The sequence below is a fragment of the Rattus norvegicus genome, chromosome 8, assembly GCF_036323735.1.
Source record: "Rattus norvegicus strain BN/NHsdMcwi chromosome 8, GRCr8, whole genome shotgun sequence".
Classification (NCBI taxonomy): domain Eukaryota; kingdom Metazoa; phylum Chordata; class Mammalia; order Rodentia; family Muridae; genus Rattus; species Rattus norvegicus.
In genome coordinates, this window is record NC_086026.1 from 105,430,218 (window position 1) to 105,452,566 (window position 22,349).

Consider the following 22,349-nt stretch of genomic DNA (forward strand, 5'->3'; position numbering starts at 1 on the left):
CTGATAGTAATTCTGGCATGTGTTCTATCACTATGATAAAATTACTGAAAAGATGAGCTACAGAGATAACTTAGTGGGTAGCATTTGCCACACTACCTGAGGACCACGTTCTCATCCCTAGCAGCTGTGTAAATGCCCAGCTCAGCTCCATAGCAAGATCTTGTCTTCAAAAGGGAGGCTCTAGGGGTTGGGGATTTAGCTCAGTGGTAGAGCGCTTGCCTAGGAAGCGCAAGGCCCTGGGTTCGATCCCCAGCTCCGAAAAAAAGAACCAAAAAAAAAAAAAAAAAAAAAGGGAGGCTCTAAACTTCTGACTCATCATCTCTCCTCTCCTCAACTCCAGAATCTGCACCACTGTTAAATGGTGATTGCAGAAAGTCACCAACAACTCAGGAAGATGCTGATAGCCTTTTAAATTGGGTAAACAAAGACTAACTTTGGGGTGGTCGTGTGTGGCTAGTCTGAGCTATTTGGGAAGCTAAAGCCACAGGGCAAGATAGCACAGCATCATCTTAGCAGTGACTGTAAAGCAGCATACGGAAACAGCTAGCAATTGCTAGTGGGGGATAAGAATGGTTTTCTTCATTATTCAGCTTTCTAGCAATCAGGAAATATTGTTCAAAAGAAGAAGGTAATATATTCATATTTTAAAGCATACCTAAGAGAACCAACTCTTGAAAGTTATCTCATGACCTCCACACAAGCATCATAGCACGTGTACACACACACAAATAAACAAGTTAATAATAGTAAGACATTTTAAAGATAAATATTCCTACTGGAAATACAAAGATAAGAGATTTCTAATTTTTTACTTTAAACTATGGCTTATTTTGTTATGGTGATTTGAAGATTTGTTTAACCCAAATCTTAATAATGATGTTTGGCTTTTGAGAAAGGAGACCAGAAGGGACTCTTGTTCAAAAGTTGTTGTAAATGCTATTGTGAGATTTCTGAGAACTCTGTGTTTATTCTCAATCCTACTAATTAAGAGGATGATGGTACCACTTCGTAGAAAGTTTATTAGATGACTCCAAACTCTTAAGGCAAAAGTAGGGCATACGATGACTTAGGTACACACAGCAGGACCGACTATGTTGGTAGTTGGTTTAGAAAAATGGTAAACAGCCTTTTATGTGACAAAATGGGATTTCAGAGAAATTAAAATTTTTCTGTTTATAGTTTTTTAGGTATTAAAAATGCACTGAACACATTGGTCTATCTGCAGAAAACAACATTGTGCTGAAAATGCCTCTTTCTGTTTCAGTGAGTTTCTGGCTGATCAAGCTGCCTGTTATGTTCAGGCTATACAGTGGATCTTACACTATTACTATCATGGAGTCCAGTCCTGGAGCTGGTAAAGGCATCTCATTTATACATCTCTTTCCTTCTATTTCTACTTAATCTTCATATATCTATACAGTCAAGTTTAAATTAAATATGGTCTTTATAAATAACAATATTTTAAAGACTAAGAAAGTATTTATAGCCCTATTCTTTGTTAATCTAAAGTTGCAAAATTCTGTATCAGTCTGTATCAAAATGGGCTAGGGAAATAGCTTACAATAAAGCACTTGAATGAGGTTCTGGATTCAAACTCTAAGACTAGAGAAGTCTGGGGTTTATTTCCTAGTGCTACCAGAAAAATAAAAATAATCGTTATGAATAATAGAGCCTTAACAATAGTTTTTTAGTCTGGGTGATAGTTACATGAGGGTGTCTACAAGATTCTCTCCTTTTTTATGTACTCAAAAACAGTTCTCTTTGGGAGGAATAATTTCTAAAGAACGAACCACTTAAATGTGTGGCTGAAGCAGTGAAATAAAGGCATTGCTTGTGTTACTAACAATAGTAATATAATAATTCTCTATTTCCCTAGTGTTTCCTGTAGTGGTCAGATTTTGTCCCTGACAAATTTCCTGACAGGACAACCTAAAAGAGGAGAGATCATTTGACTCGTGGTTTTAGGCTTCAGTTTATGCTCAGCCAGATCCATTTCCTTTTGGCTATGAGGAAACTAAGCATTGTGACAGGGTGTGCATGGAGGAGGCCTGGGACAAGATACAGCCCCTCAGGACATTGTCCCAGTGGCCCAAATCTAACTAGTCCCACCTCCTAAAGTTTCTAGAACCTCCCAAATAGCACATGAGGTGGGAACTGGGCTTCTGTACATGAGTATTGTGGGGATCTCAAAACAATAACGAGAAAATTACTCTGCCCATTCATTAAAATACAAAAAACAAAAACAAAAACAAAACAAAACAAAAAACCAGGCATAGCCGCTTGTATCTGTAAGCCCCACCACTTGAGAGGCCAAGCTATGAGAATCACCACAAGTTCAAGTTCAGGGTCATCTATACCACATAGCAAGATTTTGCCTAAGGAAGAAAGGAAGGAAGCAAAAAATAAACTCAAATTATAATACACCATATAGTAAAGGTACTGTGGTGATAACTGTTTCATTTGTCTTCAGAGCACTTGTGGTAGACTCCCTTTCAGCCCATCATCAAGGGGCTCAAAACAGTGCAAAATGATGTGGCATTAAGTATTAATTCTCTTATTAGTCAGTTCTGAAAAGAAATTATTACAGAGTGTAACACATTCTCAGAGGCTCTCTCAAGAACATTATGAATCAAGAGATCTTTATTTGTGATTTTTCTTAAAGGCTACATGTCAGTTGTTCCTTTTCAACTGCCAATCAGTAAAATTGGGTATATCAAAACCATATTTTCATACACTCAAGGTAAACAATAATTTCTTTGCTACAAATGAAATTAAAGCTTAGAAAGTTTAAGTAATCATCCCAAGATTGTACAAAAGTCAGGTCAGGCCTGTCTGTTTAGAACCTCAATGTATTTTACACTATTCCATATGCCCTTCTGCCTTGTAAACTTTCTTGTCTGGTAGAGCTATGTGCCATAATTAAGGAATGTGAAAGTCTTAGGTAGACCAGTTGGCTAAGCAGGTCAAGGCTCTTTCCATCAAGCTTAACAACTTGAGTTCAATGACTGGGACCCACATCATAAAGAGAGCTGACTCCCATGGGTTGTCCTCTGACATCCACATGAATGCACATCCCCATGTACAGAACTAATAAAATGTCATTTAAAATTTTTTTAGTCTTTCCCTCTTTTCCTTTGTCTATAACCCAAGTCTCTTATCTCCCTACATCCAATGATTCAAACACCTAGAGAATATAGACATGTCTTTAATTTTATGTTCAAAGCCTTATTAAAGTATGTCTAGTTAAAGGTGGGAAGATACAATAACAGAATGTGTGTGGTTGATTGGTTTCATCTTTATCACAAATACAGTTATGTGAACGCTGCTTCAAAGATAAACGCTTTTAGTACTGGCTGATAATGGCTGTTCTTCTTTATTAGGGCCTGATCAGAGCTCTTAGTAGATACTGAGTACCAGCCCTTTGCTTAGAGGCCTCTGGTTCAAGTGATTTGACTGAAGCTTCCTAACCACCCCATATTTGGGAGTTAAAAAGCAGCTTTCCAGTGCATAGTCCCACTGGGGAAACAGTTAACAAAGTTGCAGTTTTGAGGCCAATCCTGGCTGCATAGGTGAAACCCTATGTATAAGCCCCCTCCCCATATGTGTGTATATGTATGTATATAAATATATATGAGAACATATACATACACATATATATGCATATATTTTTTCATATATGTAGTTACTGCTATCAGGTCAGCTAAACTTTATGAAGCTGCTGATTCCTTATATTCAAGTGATAGAATTATGGATGATATGTTTTTAATTATTCCATGTTTTATTAAATAAATGTAGGAAAATGTTTAAACTGCCATTTTCTATAAAGTTTTCAGTTTAAAACTCATTTTCCCCACAGGTATTACCCCTATCATTACGCACCCTTCCTGTCTGATATCCGCAATATCAGTACACTCAAGATTCACTTTGAACTGGGCAAGCCCTTCAAGCCGTTCGAGCAGCTCCTCGCTGTGCTTCCGTCAGCCAGTAAGACTTTGCTTCCCACATGCTACCAGGTGGGTTTTACAAGTGAGTGACTTTCTTACTGTTCTTGTTCTAAGGATTTAACTCCTTTTATATTATGTGTATGAGTGTTTGCCAATGTGTGTGTATAGATCTATGTACCATGTGTTTCCCTGGTGCCCACAAAAGCCAGATGAGGGCACTGGGCGCCATAAAACTGAAGCTGTGAGCTCCCACGTAGGTTCTGGGAAGACAGGGTTTTTAACCCCTGAGCCACCTCTCCAGCTCCTTATATTCATTTTTTGCATTTAATTCTTCATATAAACATTGCTGGAAAATTCTGTAAACATCGCTTCCCAAATTAATATAATAAACACATTTTTATTTATCTTAGTATTTTCAGTTTTTTCATTTACTTTTGGTTTTTGGCTTTTTTTTCAAGATGGTTTCTCTGTGTAGCCTGGCTATCCTAGAACTCATTCTATAGACCAGTCTAGCCTTGCACTCAGATATCCTCCTGCCTTTATCTACCAAGTGCTAGAATTAAAGGCATGTGCCACCATTCATCATTTTTATTTTCAGTTAAATGCACCATTTTAGCAAATCTTTGACAGTGAATCCACTCACTTTTAATTATAATCATGGGCTTTTCCATCTGCACTTCAGTTCCTGAATCACAACTCAGAGGCCTAATATTAATAATATTAATATTAATATAAATGCCTAGACTTTAAGCTAGCTGGTTCCCCATTAACTCTTAACTTAATATCTAACCCCAGTTCAGCTTCAGGGTTGGTTTCCTCTTCTTGGCTACTTGTATCTGTCTCCTCCCTCCCTGGTTGTGGGCAGTAATCCTCTCTTCTGACTCTTCCTAACCAGGAGTCCCACCTTCTAATCCTGCCGTAACATACTGGCCAGTAGCTTTTTATTGTTGCTTCCACACAGAGCACAGGAGATTATCCCTACATTCTGCTGACTTTTTTTTTTTAATGCAAGCTCTATAAACTTTTCAGTGCCTAGTTTATTCATTTTTCAACACTTTAAGCACATCTTTATTTCTACATGAAAAAATTAACCTAAAACAGGTCAAATGCCATCTCCTCTTCTACATATTGAAAGATGAATTCCTGTTCTCTTAAATCCCCTATTAGTGTGAGGACAATTCCAATGAGTCATTATCATAAGTATTACCTCAGGATATGGGTATGTTTTTAAGCATTCCATTTGACACATTGAAGGACTGTCCTCTTGTTAGCATATTTCATATAGCAAGAGGAAGGGCAGGGTCTCTGCCATCACATTCTCTTACTAAGCAGAGTATGTAGGTAATTGTTATTCGGCTTTCCTAGGACTATATCTGTGCCTCTAACTCCATGCCTGGTCTCACAACCTGGGATAGGTGCAAACACCGTCACCCATTGCTCCTCTAACATTGTCATAGCCCTTCTTAAATATCTTAGGTGTGGTCTTTTGTTTGTTCCTTCAGCTACATTAAGCTTTGATAGCCTTCTACTGTTAGCCAATAAGTAGGTTAGAAGCACAATTATTTAGTGTTCATGTAATGGCAATTAAATTTTAGATTATCACCTTAGGAATATGCTACTTTATTTTTAATTTTTTAATCTTCCCTTTTCATTTTCAATGCTTTTTTTGCATAAGACACTGATATGGTTTCTTTATCTACCCTTTTTATAAAATATAATAAAAACCTATTATTAGCCTCTTATTAATGGCATTGTGGTCTTAGATTTGACTTTTTATATTATTTTGATGTTAGTAATCATATTACTAGAATCAATTGATTAGGAATGGAAGTAAATTATTAATTTGAGATTGAGATGGAGAACTGTTGGAATTCTGTGAAAGGAAATGAACTTATAAGAAAATAGAACTTAGGTGGTACATCTTATAAAATGAAAAGACAATAGAAAAATAAAAATGGGGCTGGCAAGAATCTCAGCATTAAAGACACATACTGCCACACCTGGAGAATTGAGTCCCCAGTATCCACATAGTCAAGGAGAGAGCTGACGCCCACAAGTTGTCCTCTGACCTCCATAACATACACCATGAACATGCACACCGTGACACATGGGAGCATACATACAAATACATAATTGTAATAAAAGTTCCTATGTTAAAAATGACAGAATTAAAGCTAATATTAGCTGGGGAAGGGGGGTGTATACCTATAATTCCAACATTCTTGAAGCTGAGGTGGGAGCATCTTGAGTTCAAGGCTACCGTGGACTACTTAGATTATGTTTCAAGACAGGGATTGAGAAAGAGAGAGCGAGAAGTAACTCATAGTAAAGGTAGTTTTGCTTCATAACTAAATTAAAGAAACAGGAAAAATGAGTAGCAATACAGTTGAAATTCTTACAGTTTGCTGAACAAGCTGTCACAGGCTTGTAATCCGACAGTGGAGGCTAAGACCAAGTAGATTTTAACTTCAAGACTAGTGACATGCTATCTCAGAAAAAAGGAAAAAAATTAATTGAAAATTATAATGTACTAAATACATTGTTGCAACCTAGTAAAGTAAGGAAATATTCTAAGTACCTTAATGAAAAGTTATAATAATATTATCTCTCATAACTCAGCTCTCCCGTTTATATTTTCACAGCATTTGATGACCAGCGAAGACTCGCCAATTATAGAATATTATCCACCTGATTTTAAAACTGATCTAAATGGAAAACAACAGGAATGGGAAGCCGTGGTATTAATACCCTTTATTGATGAGGTCAGTATGTGAAATAATTACACATAAACACATAGTCTTTTTATATGAGGCAGGCAAAGATAATCTTAGGTCTAATTCTTCAAATACCATCAGACATCTTGTTTTTGGAGCTTGCCTCCTACAGACCTTCCTATCTCTTTCTACCTAGCCTTTAGATTGTGTCACCATGTTTGTATGATTGTATGTGTCACCATGCCCAGCCTTTCATATGGGCAAGTTTGGAATCAAACTCTGATCTTGATGGTTTTTATATCTATTACCAACTAAACTTGTCTCCCCGGCCCCATCATCTGTTGTTTTGATGATGGTCATTCTAATTGGGGTGAGATAGACTATGAGTTCTTTTCATTTTTCTTTCCCTAATGGCTAAGGCTGTTGAGCATGTTTTCATATATTAGCTATTTGGGTTAATTCTTTAGAGAACTGTCTGTCCAGTTTATTTCCCTACCTATTAAATTGACTTTTTTATATGTATTTTTGAGAGTCACTCTAGATTCTAGATATTAATTCCCTCACAGATGTATAGTTAGCAAAAATTTTCTTCCATTTTTTGTAGGCTCTCTTTGCAGATTGTTTCCTTTACTATTAAAAAGTCTCAATCTCGAAATTATCTTAATTTCGGGGCTGGAGAGATGGCTCAGCGGTTAAGAGTACTGACTGCTCTTCCAGAGGTCCTGAGTTCAAATCCCTGTAACCACATGGTGGCTCACAGCCATCTGTAATGAGATCTGATGCCCTCTTCTGGTGTGTCTGAAGACAGCTACAGTGTACTTATATATTAAATAAGTCTTTTTTTTTAAAAAATCTTAATTTCACTCAATCTTAGTTTTGAATTCTTAGGATCATATCCTGTGTTCATGGGGTCCTTTCAGAAAGTCTTTCCCACCTGCTGTTTAGGGACGTCTTATTCTTTTATTTCTAAAGCCTGGAAGTGATATTTATTTGAGATAACTAATGTTTTTCTTTAATATAAGCACTTGTAAGTCATCAGTTTTCATTTTTAAACTCCCTTAGCTGTACGTCAGAATGTGCAGTATGCCAGGCCTCTATTTTAAATTGATTGTAGAAACTTTTAAAATTCTTCCATGATATCTTCAGTTGCCCACTTCATGCAAGTTTATTTCATTCAGTTTCCATATATATGTATAGTTTTCATAGTTTCTCTTTGCTATTGAGTGCTATTATCATTCCACTATAATCTGATAGGATACAAGGAACTATTTTGATTCACTCTTTTATGACTTTTTGAGATGATCTCATAGTCCAGACTTGATTTGTTGTGTAGCTGAGAATAACCTTAAACTGTCCCTCTAGTCTCTGCCTCCCAAGTGCTAGGTCAGCTGGACACCGCATATCTTCATTCTTTTATATTTGTGAAGACTCAATTTGTGGCCTAGAATGTGGTCTTAGATGGTCCCATGGGCTGCTGAGAAGAATGTATATTTGATATCCTTTGTAGGTAAATACCTCATATGTCCATTTGGTCTTGGTGCAGTTTAACTCTGGAGTTTCTCTGTTAATTTTTGGGTTGATGAGAATGCAGTACTAAAGTCATCTCTACTGGACAGGGTTCTGAGAAGGAGAACTTACAGAATAAGTATATTTGTGAGATCTATTGGAATGACTTACAGACAACAGCCCAGCTAATCCAACAATAGCTGGCTGTAGTTTCTTAGTCCACAAGGGTGGATATCTTGCTAGTCTTCAGTTTATGTTAGAATCCCAAAAAGTAGGCCCCAATGCCAGTGAAGGAATAGACATACTAGCAAGGTGAGGACAAGCAAGCAGAGAGCAAAAGTTGCCTTCTTCCATGTCCTTAATTAGGCTTCCAGCAGAAGGTGTGGCCCAGATTAAAGTGTATCTTCCCTCCTCAAGATCCAGATCAAATGTATCTTCCGACCTCAAAGGTCCAGTCTAGAAGTGGATTCATCTTAGCAAAAATAATCTCTCATAGGTGTGCCCTGCATTTCTAGACTGTAGTTCAATCTAGATTATGGGTCGTTCCAGATGTAGCCTAGCTGACAACCAAAAATAGCAACCATAGTCATCATTATTATTCTATCAAGACCTTTGAGACGTTTTTTGACTATCGGTGTTTATTTTATGAAATTAAGAGCTGAAACATTTAGTGGATGTATCTCAATCATTATATCATCTTGATTAATATTCCCTTAATATATAATGGTCTTGTTATCTTTTCTAATTTTGAAATCTACCCTTTCAAATATGAGATTATGTATATAAGCTTTTTTTTTCTTCTATTCACTTGACAGGCCGACTTGGAGTCCTGATCACAATTTGTGGGTGCCTTTGCCAGTGAGGTGTTTCTTGGAGAAAACAAACAGTTGGGTTCTGTTTTTCAGTCCAGTCAGCTATAGTCTGCATATCTTGTTGTTGGTCTCCTCCTCCTCCTTCTCCTCCTCTTCTTTTTCTTCTTCTTTTTCTTTTTCTTTTTCCTCTTCTTCTTCTTCTTCTTCTTCTTCTTCTTCTTCTTCTTCTTCATTTATTTATTTATTTACAGCTAAGGTTATTACTGAAGAAGGTTTGCTAATTTCTGTAGTTTTCTCAGTATTTTTGGTGGTGGTTGTTGTGTTTTTATTAAAACACCAGGTTGGTTGGATCAGGTTTGTTCTCTTTTCTCCTCTATTAGTGTTAAAGGTTTTCTGGTTTTCTGTGTTGAATCATAGATTCTTTCTTACTTTTCTTTCATCTGACTCCCCACACATGTGCCACAGCATGTATGCATATATGTACATGTGTTCATACATAATAATTTAATTTTAAAAAATAAAAATGGGACTGGAGAGATGGCTTAGCAGTTAAGAACACTGACTGCTTTTCCATGAGACCTAGGTTCAATTCCAGCACCCACATGGCCACTCACAGCCATCTGTAACTCCAGTTTCAGGGAATCCAGTGCCCTCCTCTCGCCTCCTCAGGCAACAGGAACATGCATAGTACACAAATTTATATGCAAACAGAACACCTGTACACATAAGTAAACCAAAAATGAAAAAATGAAACCAATCATCAAGTGGAGAGTGCCAGAGGAAGACACATTGGTGATAACCTCTCAAACAGGCAAGCATGCCTGTGTGTGTGCACAAGTCAGTAAATCAATGAACAAATGAACTTAAATGTTTACAAACAGGTCTGTGCTTTTAGTTTTTATATCAGTTCCTTTTATTTTATGAATTCTTAGTTTTGGTAGTTTTTATCTCTTGATAGCACCACATCCCCAGCTAGGCATGCTTCTTTTTGAGTCATAACCTGCCTTTTCTTAGACGTGAGTCTACTTTTTCTTATCCTAAGTTTTCTTTACACTGTGGTAGCTTCTGGTTTGCCTTCTTACTTGGTAGTTTCTTCTCTCTGGACCTTTTGTTGTTTATTTTTGTCTCTGGTGTTTTACAACAAGCTAGTGCATAACTTGATAGTAACTAAGAATGACACTGAACTCTCATTTTGCTCTTATTTGTTCTGTGAGTGTGTGTGTACGCACACGTGTATGCATGCACTCATTCATGACATATTGTACAGGTAGACGTCAAAACAACCTATGAGAGTTGATTATCTCCCTCTATCATATATGTGTCCCAGGGACTGAACTCAGATCATCAGACTGGCAGGCAGCAAGTGCTCTACCTGTTGAACCATCCATCAGCCCAAGATTTTACTTTTTCAGAGCAACATAGTATACAAAGAAGAAAACACTTTTCTGTATGTTGAGATTATGGGATTTTTTTAATCTTTTACCATTTTTTATATCAGAAGCGATTGTTGGAAGCCATGGAGACATGTAACCACTCCCTCAAGAAGGAAGAAAGGAAGAGAAACCAACACAGTGAGTGCCTAATGTGCTGGTATGATAGCGACACAGAGTTCACCTACTCCTCTCCATGGCCAGAAAAGTTCCCTGCCATAGAACGCTGCAGTACAAGGTAATAGTGCCTGCTCTCTTTTCCCAACCGTAGAAGGAAGAGCTCTCACATAGACACAGGCTTGAATAGCTGTGAGAAGAGTTCATGTTTGTGACAGTTAATTGATATTCAAAAACCTATCTTAGTTCAAGCGGATAGTCCTAGCTACTTAGGAGTCTGAGGTAGAAGGCCCTTGTTTGAGTCCAGGAGTTCAAAGCCAGCAGTATACCATGTCCCGTCTCAGAATGAAAGTACCAATTAGTAAGCTGCACCCCGCTCCGTCCCTCATGTCATTCTCCTCTTTGAGCAAGTGCTTCTCTCTCCCCTTCTACTACAGTACATATTTTTTCTTCCTAGTATAACTCTGTACTTTATAGACAATTTCTGTTTTAAATGTGTGCGGCGTTTTGTCTTTATTGTCCATGTCATTGTCCATGTCTCTGTCCCCAGCGTTGCTCTCTAACTAGTCTCTGTCCCCAGCGTTGCTCTCTAACTAGTCTCTGTCCCCAGCATTGCTCTCTAACTAGTCTCTGTCCCCAGCATTGCTCTCTAACTAGTCTCTGTCCCCAGCGTTGCTCTCTAACTAGTCTCTGTCCCCAGCATTGCTCTCTAACTAGTCTCTGTCCCCAGCGTTATGCTTTAACTCGCCTTCTTACTATCACCAACTACTCAACCACAGACAAGAAAAATCAAGGACCCCTATTTTGCTCCTTCAATTTTTTTTTCATTTTCTTCCCATTGTAATGCCATTCCCATTTTTTCTCTTTTCTTACCTTCCCTGAAAATATTGTTTGTTTAATAACAGCTGAGTAAACATTTTCAGTTGTAGTACATATTGTTTGTAAAAGTAAAACAAAACATAAACTAGACTGTGAAATGTTAGTCTTTTAGAACGTGAAAGAGGTTGATATTATGCTTTGTTTCCCTTTGTGTATAAGTTGATATCTCTCTCTCTCTCTCTCTCTCTCTTTCTCTCTCTCTCTCTCTCTCTTTCTCTCTCTCTCTTTCTCTCTCCCTCAGTCATTCTGCACTTGTATTTATTCATTTATTTTGAGATAGATTCTCTCACTGAACCTGGAATTACCAGTTTTGTTAGACTGGCTAGCCAACAAGCGCAGGGATCCTCCTGGCCCCACACTGGAACTCACAGACATGCTGCTACACCTGCCTTTTAAATGAATTCTGGGCATTGAACTTAGGTCAATGCTTGGGAGGCAAGCATTTTACTGCCTGAGCCATCTCCTTGCCCCTCAGTTGTCAAAAGTAAATTATATATAGCTTGTCCTAAATTAGCAGGATAAAAAACCTTTACTTAGTGATCTACAGGCCTAACAATATCTAGACTAGTAATAAGAGGGAAGCTGGATTGCTCTTATTTCTCTGTTTATGTTTGCTTTTCTTTAGTGTTTTGACATTAAATTTCTGGGGTTTTTTTATATTTGTGTGTGTGTGTGTGTGTGTGTGTGTGTGTGTGTGTGTGTGTGTGTAAGGCTGTCTGTACATGCATGTTTATGAACAAGTCTGCTACAAGTATATGGAAATCAAAGGACAACTTTTGGGAATCAGTTCTCTTTACCATGTGGGTTCTAGAAAGTGCCTTTACCCATTTCATTGCTCCTGATTTGTTCCTTGTTGGGTTGGGTGCTTGGTTGGTTTTTCCTGTGAGACAGGATTTTATTCTATAGTTCAGAATAGCATTGAACTCAAAACAATCTAACTACCTCAGCCTCCCTAGTTTGAGATTATATAAACCACTATGCCTGTATTTTCTTTAAAGGAATAGTTCTTGTGTGTGTGTGTTGCTGCTGCTGCTGCTGCTGCTGCTGCTGCTGCTGCTGCTGCTGCTGCTGCTGGTGCGGGTGGTGCTGGTGCTGATGCTGGTGGATTTTTATATAGGGCCTCACTGTTCTTCTTAGACTTGCTTAGAACTCCTTCTGTAATTCACACTGTCCTGAACTTGCCTTCTGCCTCTGCTTCTCAGGTACTGGAATTACAGACATATGCCACTATACATGTCTCTTTTAAAGGAACAGTAATTTTTGTGAAATAATCAAAAAAAGTTGAAATCTAAAATTGCTTATAATGTTTGAATTTTAAGTTAAATACTTTGATTTATTTTCTAGGTATAAAATAATATCATTAGATGCTTGGCGCGTAGACATAAACAAGAACAAAATAACCAGGGTTGACCAGAAGGCATTATATTTCTGTGGATTCCCTACTTTGAAACACATCAAACATAAAGTCAGTGGCTATTTAATTCAGACTTTTTTCACTTTATTAAAAGTGAAGTGATTATAAAGAATTAAAATTAAAATTTTTGAATTCTTTTAAAGTTTTTTTTGAAGAAAAGTGGTGTTCAAGTATTCCAGCAGAGTAGTCGTGGTGAAAACATGATGTTGGAAATCACAGTGAATGCAGAACCAGATGAACTCGTAAGTACTTTGTTTATTATTTATTTATTTATTTGCTTGTCTATTTATAGAATATTTGCCATGCATAAAACTGCTTATATCTGCCACGCTGTTTATGTGCCGTAACTCAGATTCAGCTTTCAAAATGGTCCTAAAAGCCTTTCTAAGGAGCACCATGAATGCAGTCTGGAGAGGATAGGGTTGTGGTTAGGGACGGGTGTCAGTGAGCAGACGCTCGAGCTAGGTGCTGAGAGGGTCAGGACAGGGAGGGAAAGGCATTCTTGTTGAAGGAAGTATTATCAACTTCAAAATAAATAGCTGTGAGGTGTTATCCTTTTTCTTTTAACCTTTATGTCTAACAGAGAAACTGAAACAGACTGTGGAGGATCTTGAATACCAGGTTAAGGAGTTTGGATTATCCCTCCTGTGACTGTTATTTTGAAATTGATATCTTCATGAAGATTAATCTTATAGTAATATTCTAGAGTAAGTTGAAAAAAGAAAAAAAGAATAGTAAAGCCTACAAGTTGAGTTTGTAGCCGTAATCGATGAGGATATAAGTGAAGTAACAGTAGATCTAGAAGGACAGTAGTAACTGATTGCATCCGAGCCAGTGAGCTAGAATGTAATAGTAGCAAGAAAAGTTAAATAGGGAAGTTTTTGGATTGGGAGATTAATCATGATCAAATCTTAAGATGGTTACTAAGATTCCTAACTAGAGCTACCCTGGTACCCTTTCTTAACCAGCGTTTCACAAAGATGGAACTCAGTTTAAAAAGCTGCTTACACACCTAAAATTCCTCAAGCTAGAGGTTGGAGATACCTGTTGTTGGCGTAAGTTCCTAGCAGATGACTTATGGCTGAGGCCTTGAAATTTATTTCCCAAAACAAGGTTACATTCAATGTTCACGATCTCAACATTAAAGAAAATGCCTGGGCTGGGGAGATGACTTGAATTGTCACTCGTGGAGAAGACCTAGGTTTGGTTCTAAGGACCTACAACCATCTCTAAGTCCAAGGTATCTAATGCTATCTTGTGGCTTCTGTAGGCACCAAGCACGCTTGGTGTGAACATAAATGCATGTAAGCAAAACACTCATACACATAAATAAGTCTCTTTTTTAAAATATTTGTTTATTTATTTATTATGTATACAGGGTTCTGTCTGCATGTATGCCTGCAGGCCAAAAGAGGGCACCAGATTACAGTATAGATGGTTGTGAACCACCATGTGAATGATTGCTGGGAATTGAACTCAGGATGTCTAGAAGAGCATCCAGTACTCTTAACCTCTGAGCCATTTCTCCAGCCCAAATAAATCTTTTTTTAAAAAAATCAAATGAAAGGGAAAAATGAAATATCCACAATCATAAAGACTGCAAAGGAGCTAGTTAAAGTGACATTGAGAACACAGAAATTACAAGGAATGATTCCCAAGTTAAGTGGTATCACAAAGACCTGGGGCTAAAGCTTTATGTTGCAAAACCTCGAAGGAGTAAAAACTGAAACACTGGTGGAATTGCATTGCAGTGCATTGGTTTATGCAGAAGTTCAGTTCTTAAAGACGGGAGATAGAAGAATGGGTGCATAGAGAGTAAAGGAGGCAGACAGGCAGGCATTAAGTCCTTGACTAAGAAAGCTGTGATTGGAGCTGGAGAGATGGCCCAGCAGTTAAGAGTGCTTGCTGTTTTGTGGAGGCCCAGAGTATTATTTCCAGTGCCCATTTTCGGCCACTGCAACTCCAGCTTCTGGAATCTGGTGCCCACTCTGGTACCTCACACCAGTCATATGTACATAGAAAATAACAGTGGACTTTCTAGCTGCTACATGTCTTTAGTCCCAGCTCTCCCAGAGGCAGAGGCAGAGGCAGAGGCAGAGGCAGAGGCAGAGGCAGAGGCAGAGGCAGAGGCAGGTGGATCTCTGTAAGTCTAAGGCCAGCCTTATTACCATACTTCCAGCCAACCAGAGCCACATATCAAAACCTTGTCTCAAAAAGAAAAATAAAAAAGAGAGAGACTTTTAAAAAAAATTACTTTTATTAGTACAAAAGAGAGGTGAAAGCATAAGGATAGGCAACGAAGAGGAAGAATCCAGGAAGAGTATCTACAGAAGACAGTAGAGGAAGAATCCAGGAAGAATGTCTACGGAAGACAGAAGAGGAAGAATCCAGGAAGAGTATCTAGATCTCCTGGGATGAGAGACTTTTGTAATGGATGACATAGTAGTGGACTTCACATATAGCTTCAGGAAGAATTAATCTGGGAGAGAAAGGTGCTTTTTTTCAAAACTTAACTGAAAATAGTGGGCTAAGATAAAATAGTGGGCTAAGATAAAATTAATATAGACAAAAGAAAGAATAATTGAGGGACTTAGTTCTAATGTTGACCCTTGCTTTCTTTGACAGCATTGTTTTTCTGTACTTTTAGATGTTCACCTTAAGAAAAATCTGATTATTGAACAGAATATAAAAATAATCCTCGGGGCTGGGGATTTAGCTCAGTGGTAGAGCGCTTACCTAGGAAGCGCAAAGCCCTGGGTTCGGTCCCCAGCTCCGAAAAAAAGAACCAAAAAAAAAAAAAAAAAAAAAAAATCCTCTCTTACTGCTTAAAAATTTTTTGTTTCTGTTTTAAGAAAGGACCTAATGTATCCCAGGCTGGCCTCAAATTCTCTAAATAGGGCTGGAGAGATGGCTCAGTGGTTAAGAGCACTGACTGCTCTTCCAGAGGTCCTGAGTTCAATTCACAGCAACATGGTGGTTCACAACCATCTGTAATGAGATCTGATGCCCTCTTCTGGTGTGTCTGAGGACAGCTACAGTGTACTTATATAGAATAAATAAATAAATCTTTTTTAAAAATTCCCTAAATAAGTGAGGAATACCTTGAAATCCAGATCCTCTTGCTTCTTTCCCTAGTTTAGGATAAAAAGCAGACACCACTGTGCTCTGTTCTGTAGGAGTGAGGATTGAACTCTAGGCTTAATGGATGCTAAGAAAGCCCTCTACCAACTCAGCTGGGACTGTAGCTTTGCTAACGGAGTGCCTTCCTGGGATGCGCAAAGCCCTGGGTTAAATCCCCAGAACCACACTAAACTAAATACATCTGTGCTCCCAGTACTTGATGAGTACAAGCAGGAAATTCAACATAATTCTAGGTACATAGCAAGTTCCAGGCCATCCTAGGCTTCATGAAAACATTCTTGTCTCAAAACAAATAACAAACAAACAAACAAATATAATTTTAAAGATAAATAAAATTTATGTTTAAACTTTAGTTTCTTTTTAAAGCTGAAATCTTTAGGATACTACTTAATGTAGAATATTTTATAGGATTTTACACTATTATGTATATTGTTTTCTTTATTTCCAATATTTCAAGGAAGACATTTTACATTCTGTTCATAAAGGAAAACATAATTTGATCAGTTTTTCTGAAAGAAATAAAGCCAAAATTTGGAACTATGTCCCCTAACTTCTTTTTTTTTTAAATTATTTATTTATTTAATGTATGAGTACACCATAGCTGTCTTCAGACACACCAGAAGAGGGCATCGGATCCCATTACAGAGCCACCATGGTTGTGAGCCACCATGTGGTTGCTGGGATTTGAACTCAGGACCTCTGGAAGAGCAGTCAGTGCTCTGAACCACTGAGCCATCTCTCCAGCCCGTCCCCTAACTTCAAATCTAATACTTGTTTTTGTTACCATGCCACATAGTGATGTGAGAAACTTCTTTTTCTTATATTTCTTAGATGCTGCCTTAAGTATCAACCAAAATGAGTCTAAAGAGAAATCACTACTACTCTTTTTCTGTCTTCTTTCTTATCAGAGAAGTAAAAAAGATAAAGATGAGTCTAACAAGTAAATTCAGAATTTTCCTAGTCAAGGGAATTTTGTTGTCACTAATCCATCTTGTTCATTGTATGATTTAAGCTAAATAGAACTGCAGAATTCGCCTCTGAAAAATTTCCTGTTGAATTTAAACCACAAGTGAACTTTTCCGGTTTTGCTTTTTAGAGTATAGAGAACATAGCTTCATCTGTGCTGGGAAAGTCAGTCTTTGTTAACTGGCCTCATCTTGAAGAAGCTAGAGTTGTGGCAGTATCGGATGGTGAAACTAAGTAAGTTACAATTCATGGTTTCTCTGTTATATCTGCTTTGCTTTTTCATAACTCATTTATTTTGATAAAATTATTATAAGAACATTTACGCTGTAGTTCAGAACTATACTCACACCACGTAAATGTCAACCACTGTTGACAGTTCGTTTTATGCATTGCTTGGGATACACATTGTATTGTGCTGGTTTCTTTTCTTCTTAGTAGGTTAGAAGTTTTATAAGCCAATTCTTTTCTAAACAATATCCATTGTGTTATTTAGCAAGTATTTCTTTCTGATAAAAATTAGTAACATATATAGCTTTTCCTTTTCCATATTCTTCCCAGATTCTATTTCAATAATACAATGATTTATTTAGTATATATGTATCTATGTATAATGGACAAGTGGCAGGGTGTTGCAGTGAAAGTCAGGGACAATATTTGGTAGTCTGTTCTCTCCTTCTAACGTAGACTCTGGGTGTTGTCTGGCCTGTGCAATAGGGTGCTTCTACCTGCTAAAATAGGTAATACGTTAGTTTTTAAAAGAAATCAATGAGAGAGAGCCTTGCTATGTGGCGCTGGTTTATCTGGAACATACTGTGTTGCCTTGTGGTTGTGTTTGTTTGATTGGTTGACTGGTTGGTTTTCGTTTTGTTTTATTCATTCATTTTATGTCTGTCTATGGGTGTTTTGCCTGCAGATATGGCTTTGTGTCATGTCTGTTGCCTGTGGAGACCAAGAGAGGGTACAGGACTGGAGTTTTAAATAGTTATTAGCTGTCATGTGAATGTTCAGGATCAAACCTAGGTCCTCTGGAAGAGCAGCCATCCTAAATACTGAACCTTCTCTCAAGTACCCCTTGCCTTACTTTTTAAGAAGAATTTTTGCCATTTTATTTAAGTTCATATTCTCTCTCTCTTTTTTTTTTTAAGATTTATTTATTTTATTTATATGAGTACACCATAGCTATTTTCAGACACACCAGAAGAGGACATCAGATCCCATTACAGATGGTTGTGAGCCACCATGTGGTTGCTAGGAATTGAACTCAGGACCTCTTGTTGAGTACTCTTAATCGCTGAGCCATCTCTCCAGCCCAAATTCATATTCTCTTAATCAAAAAATAGTAAGGCAGGTCTTTCTTGCTCTTTTTAAATTCATTTCATATAAGTCTTGTCATCGTTTTTACTTGTGTGTAGCTAAAACTAAGTTTTGTTCTGAGAAATTGGATTAGAGTTGTATTTTCTGATCATTTATTACATGACAAAAAGTATCTTCACACATAGGATTTTGGTTTTAGAAGTTTTTTGTCCACTCTCCTTTTCCCCTAGTGTGCTTTTTAATGAATGTTATTTATAAAAGGCCACTATCATTATGACTTTACTCTTGCTGGCATTAGTTTTCCTGTGAGGAATCTTGAGGATCATTTTTTGGATCTGTAAACTTTAGTTCTCTCTTTTGAATGTAGTCAAGATTGCTAATGTTTTCTTTTGAATATTTTATGGTTTATCATCTTTTACATTAAGTCAGTGATCAATTTTAAATGAATTTTTACATAATTTTACAGATTTAGGTTGTATATTTGCCCACAAACATCATTTGTTAAAGATTATCTTTGCTTTGTTGGACTGCTTTTATCAAAAGTTGGTTACAGCAGCTGGAGAGATTGAGGAACAGTTAAGAGCCCTTACACTCTTGGAGAAGACCTGAGTTTGGCTCCCCTCTCAGCACAACAGCTCGCAGCCATCCCTAATTCCAGTTGCAGGGATCCAAAGCCTCTTCTAGCCTCTTCAGGCCTTCAGGACACATATATGCATGCAGACTTTCACACTTTACATATAAAAAATGAAATATATGTTTAAAAAAATAATAGAAAACAAAAGTTACAGCCTGAGAATTGGATCAATGGGAGAGCTTTTATTTACTATGCACAGAGCCCTGGCATGACAGCAACCAACGTTTTTTAAAGCTGAATGTATTCCCGTGGATGATTTTCTGGTTCTCCAGTCTACTCATGTTTATGGACTCTTTATGCCAATTTCTTGATTACTATAATTGTATGCCAAGTCTTAACATCAAAGTGATAGCAGTTGACTTTTTTTTAAAACCATTTTCTTTTTTAAATCATTAAAAATGAGGGGGTTGGGGATTTGGCTCAGTGGTAGAGCACTTGACTAGGAAGCGCAAGGTCCTGGGTTCGGTCCCCAGCCCCGGGAAAAAAAGAAAAAAATCATTAAAAATGGTTGTAGCTCTTCTAATGACTCCTTTAAGATAGATTGTTCTATATCTGTGAATATTGAAGGAATTTTTATAGAAATGTTGCTAAATATAAAGGACATAATTGTCACACATAATCCCAGCACTCTAAGATAAGGTGTAAAGATCTCTACAAATTCAAGACTAGCCAAGGATACGAGAAGGCTCAAGGCTAGCCTGTACAGCATAGCCATCCCCTATCTTGAAAGAAAGAAGAGAGAAGAGAAGAGGAAAGAGGCAAGGTTGGGGGAGCTTTATCTTTTCATTATACAGACAATATATGACTCTTGTTCTGTTTATACCTAAATATTGCATCTTTTCTTGAGGTGACACAGGGTCTTGCTGTGTTGTGTAGGCTGGTCTCAAATTCATGGAATCAAAATATCCTCTTCACCAGTTCCTCAAGTTACTAGGCATCCAGGGACCTACAAACATGCAACCATAGGAAATTTCCATCTTCTTTATTCTCTAGTTTATATTATTGTACTTTTAAAAAATGTTTGAGTTTGCAGATTTGTGGTTTTGTAATTGCACCATTTTTTCCTCCGAACACTAATTCTGTGTAAGTTCTACATTAAAGCCCAAATTTGGGCTTATATAATTTTTCTTTGTTTTTATTTCTAAGGTTTTATATGGAAGAACCTCCAGGAACACAGAAGGTTTATTTGGGAAAAACTGCTCCACCATGTAAAGTCATCCAACTTTCAGATAAAGAACAATCGAACTGGACTAAAGAAATACAAGGAATTTCAGAACAGTGAGTGTCATAGAGAATGTGGCTGATAACTAGAGAAATGTCTCAGAGGTTAAGAGACTGGCTTCTCTTAACAGAGTTGGACCCTGGTTCAATTACCAGTACCCATGCAGTAGCCCATTTATTCTGGTCTCCACAGGCACCGGACACACATAAAACACAGGCAGACATGTAGGCAAAACATTGATACACACTAAATACATACACTTTTAAAAAAGTTGAGCATGATGGCACACAACTTTACTTACCACACTCAGGAAGCTGAGGCAGGAGGATTCACTCCTCTTAGCAGTGTCAAATCTATACATAGGAAATACACCTAAAACGTGCCAGGGCTGGGACTATGTTATGTTCTGTTATGTTCAAGGTCCAAGCCCAATCCCTCAAGCCATTCAGAAAAAGAAAGATTGGAGTGTTAAAAGTATGCAAATTTTAATTGAAAGCAAAAAGAATCAGAAAGGAAGAGGTAATTATGTAAAGTTTATACCATATATAAGTAAGGCAAATGAGCCTTTGCATGTAAAATAGTCCTCTGTTTGGTGAGTTTCATGGTTTCTTTTTTTCACTTTCTTTTAAATTTAAATTTTCCTTACATTTAGTGTGCGTGTGTGTGTGTGTGTGTGTGTGTGTGTGTGTGTGTGTGTGTGTGTGTGTGTGTGTGTGACTAGCCTTCCTTGAGTGCGGAATTCCGTGTTTTTACAGATTAATATCGTATTCAGTCACAAAGACAGTGGAGAAGTGGTCCACAGACTAAAATCAGTACCATCAAAGGTTTTATAGCAGCAGTTCTCAACCTGGGGGTCTCAGCCCCTTTGTGGGTTGAATGACCTTTCACAGGGGGTACCTAAGACTATTGGAGAACACAGATATATTTATGTTATGATTCATAACAGTAAGAAAATTGCAGTTATGAATAGCAACAAAATAATTTTATGGTTGGGGGTTACCACGCCATGAGGAACTGTTTTAAATGGTCAGAGCATCAGAAAGGCTGAAGAGCACTGGTTTAGAGCACATTGAGACCTCCCTTGCATTTGTTTGCAGTGATACAGGCGTTTCATAGTGATTGGTTTAATTGATGACTACACTTGGACTGTATACGTACTTGTACATAAAGAGCTTTCTTTTTTATTCTCCCTGTAGATATCTAAGAAGAAAGGGAATAATGATAAATGAAACATCTGCTGTTGTATATGCTCAGTTGCTCACAGGTCGTAGATATCAAGTCAATCAGAATGGTGAAGTTCGTCTAGAAAAACAGTGGTCAAAACAAAGTCTTCCTTTTGTTTATCAAACTATTGTTAAGGTAAAGTTCCCTAAGTCTCAATTCTCTCTTAATGTATACTGTAACACATTATATAAAAAGTCCTGCCTGAAAGATCTGGGCACACACCTGTAATCCCAGCTGCTTGGGAGGGTGAAGTAAAAAGATTACAGGTTCAAGGTCTGTTTAAGCCAGATAATGTGTTCAAGGCCAGCCTAGGCACCTGGGTAACCTAGCAAGAACATGTCCGAAAAGAAAACCTTCTTAAAGTGCTACAGATGGAGCTCAGAAACAGAGTACTTGCCTAGCATTCATGACATCCTAGATGTTTGACAGCTCAACAACAGAAAAAAGAAAAAAGACAGTTACAATAATTAATGTTTATGAATATAATAATGATTTAGCAATGTATCATAAAGCTTTTTAACATAATTTATAAAATGTATTACGCGGGGGCTACCCAGATGACTCAGCAGGTCAGAATGCTTGCAGCCAAGCCAACAGCCTAAGTGCTCTCTCCAGGACAGCCACACATGAGGACCTTAGTCCCTGGAGTCCTGCGCTAGGAGAGATCTAGCTCCTACAAGTTGCCCTCTGACACAGACACTAAATGTTTCTCTTCTGGTTTGTGTTTTTTTTTAATTTTTTAATATTATTCTTTATAAGGACTGTCCCATCTTCTGCCAGTATATACATGGTTTTGATTTTGTGGTATATTTTTTTGTTACTGTTCACTTGGTTGATTTGAGATTTTGTTTGTGTTTGTTTGTTCGTTTGTTTTGTTTTTTGAGATGAGTTCTCTCAATTATGTAGCACTGGCTGTCCTGGAACTCTATAAAACAAGTCCTGAACTCACAAAGATCCACCTGCCTCTGCCTCCTGAGTACTGGATTATTGGTGTGCACCACAATGCTTGAACAATGTTGTGGTAGTTTTTAA

At 37.5% G+C, this 22,349-nt stretch overlaps 1 protein-coding gene across 15 annotated transcripts in view; it reads left to right on the plus strand.

The window, feature by feature from the left end:
* The window catches only part of Xrn1 (5'-3' exoribonuclease 1), a 109,183-nt gene that overhangs the window by 22,433 nt on the left and 64,401 nt on the right, over positions 1-22,349 (plus strand). For 13 of the 15 annotated variants that reach the window (NM_001305240.1, XM_006243594.5, XM_006243596.5 and 10 more), the window contains 9 exons: positions 1,265-1,354; positions 3,857-4,013; positions 6,587-6,706; positions 10,475-10,644; positions 12,747-12,867; positions 12,960-13,058; positions 17,054-17,157; positions 20,018-20,149; positions 21,290-21,452. In NM_001305240.1, the coding sequence (NP_001292169.1) occupies positions 1,265-1,354; positions 3,857-4,013; positions 6,587-6,706; positions 10,475-10,644; positions 12,747-12,867; positions 12,960-13,058; positions 17,054-17,157; positions 20,018-20,149; positions 21,290-21,452 (1,156 nt within the window). Of the gene's footprint in view, positions 1-1,264; positions 1,355-3,856; positions 4,014-6,586; positions 6,707-8,979; positions 9,051-10,474; positions 10,645-12,746; positions 12,868-12,959; positions 13,059-17,053; positions 17,158-20,017; positions 20,150-21,289; positions 21,453-22,349 lie in introns of those variants that run through there. The other 2 variants (XM_039081173.1, XR_010053953.1) reach the window with 2 other exon arrangements.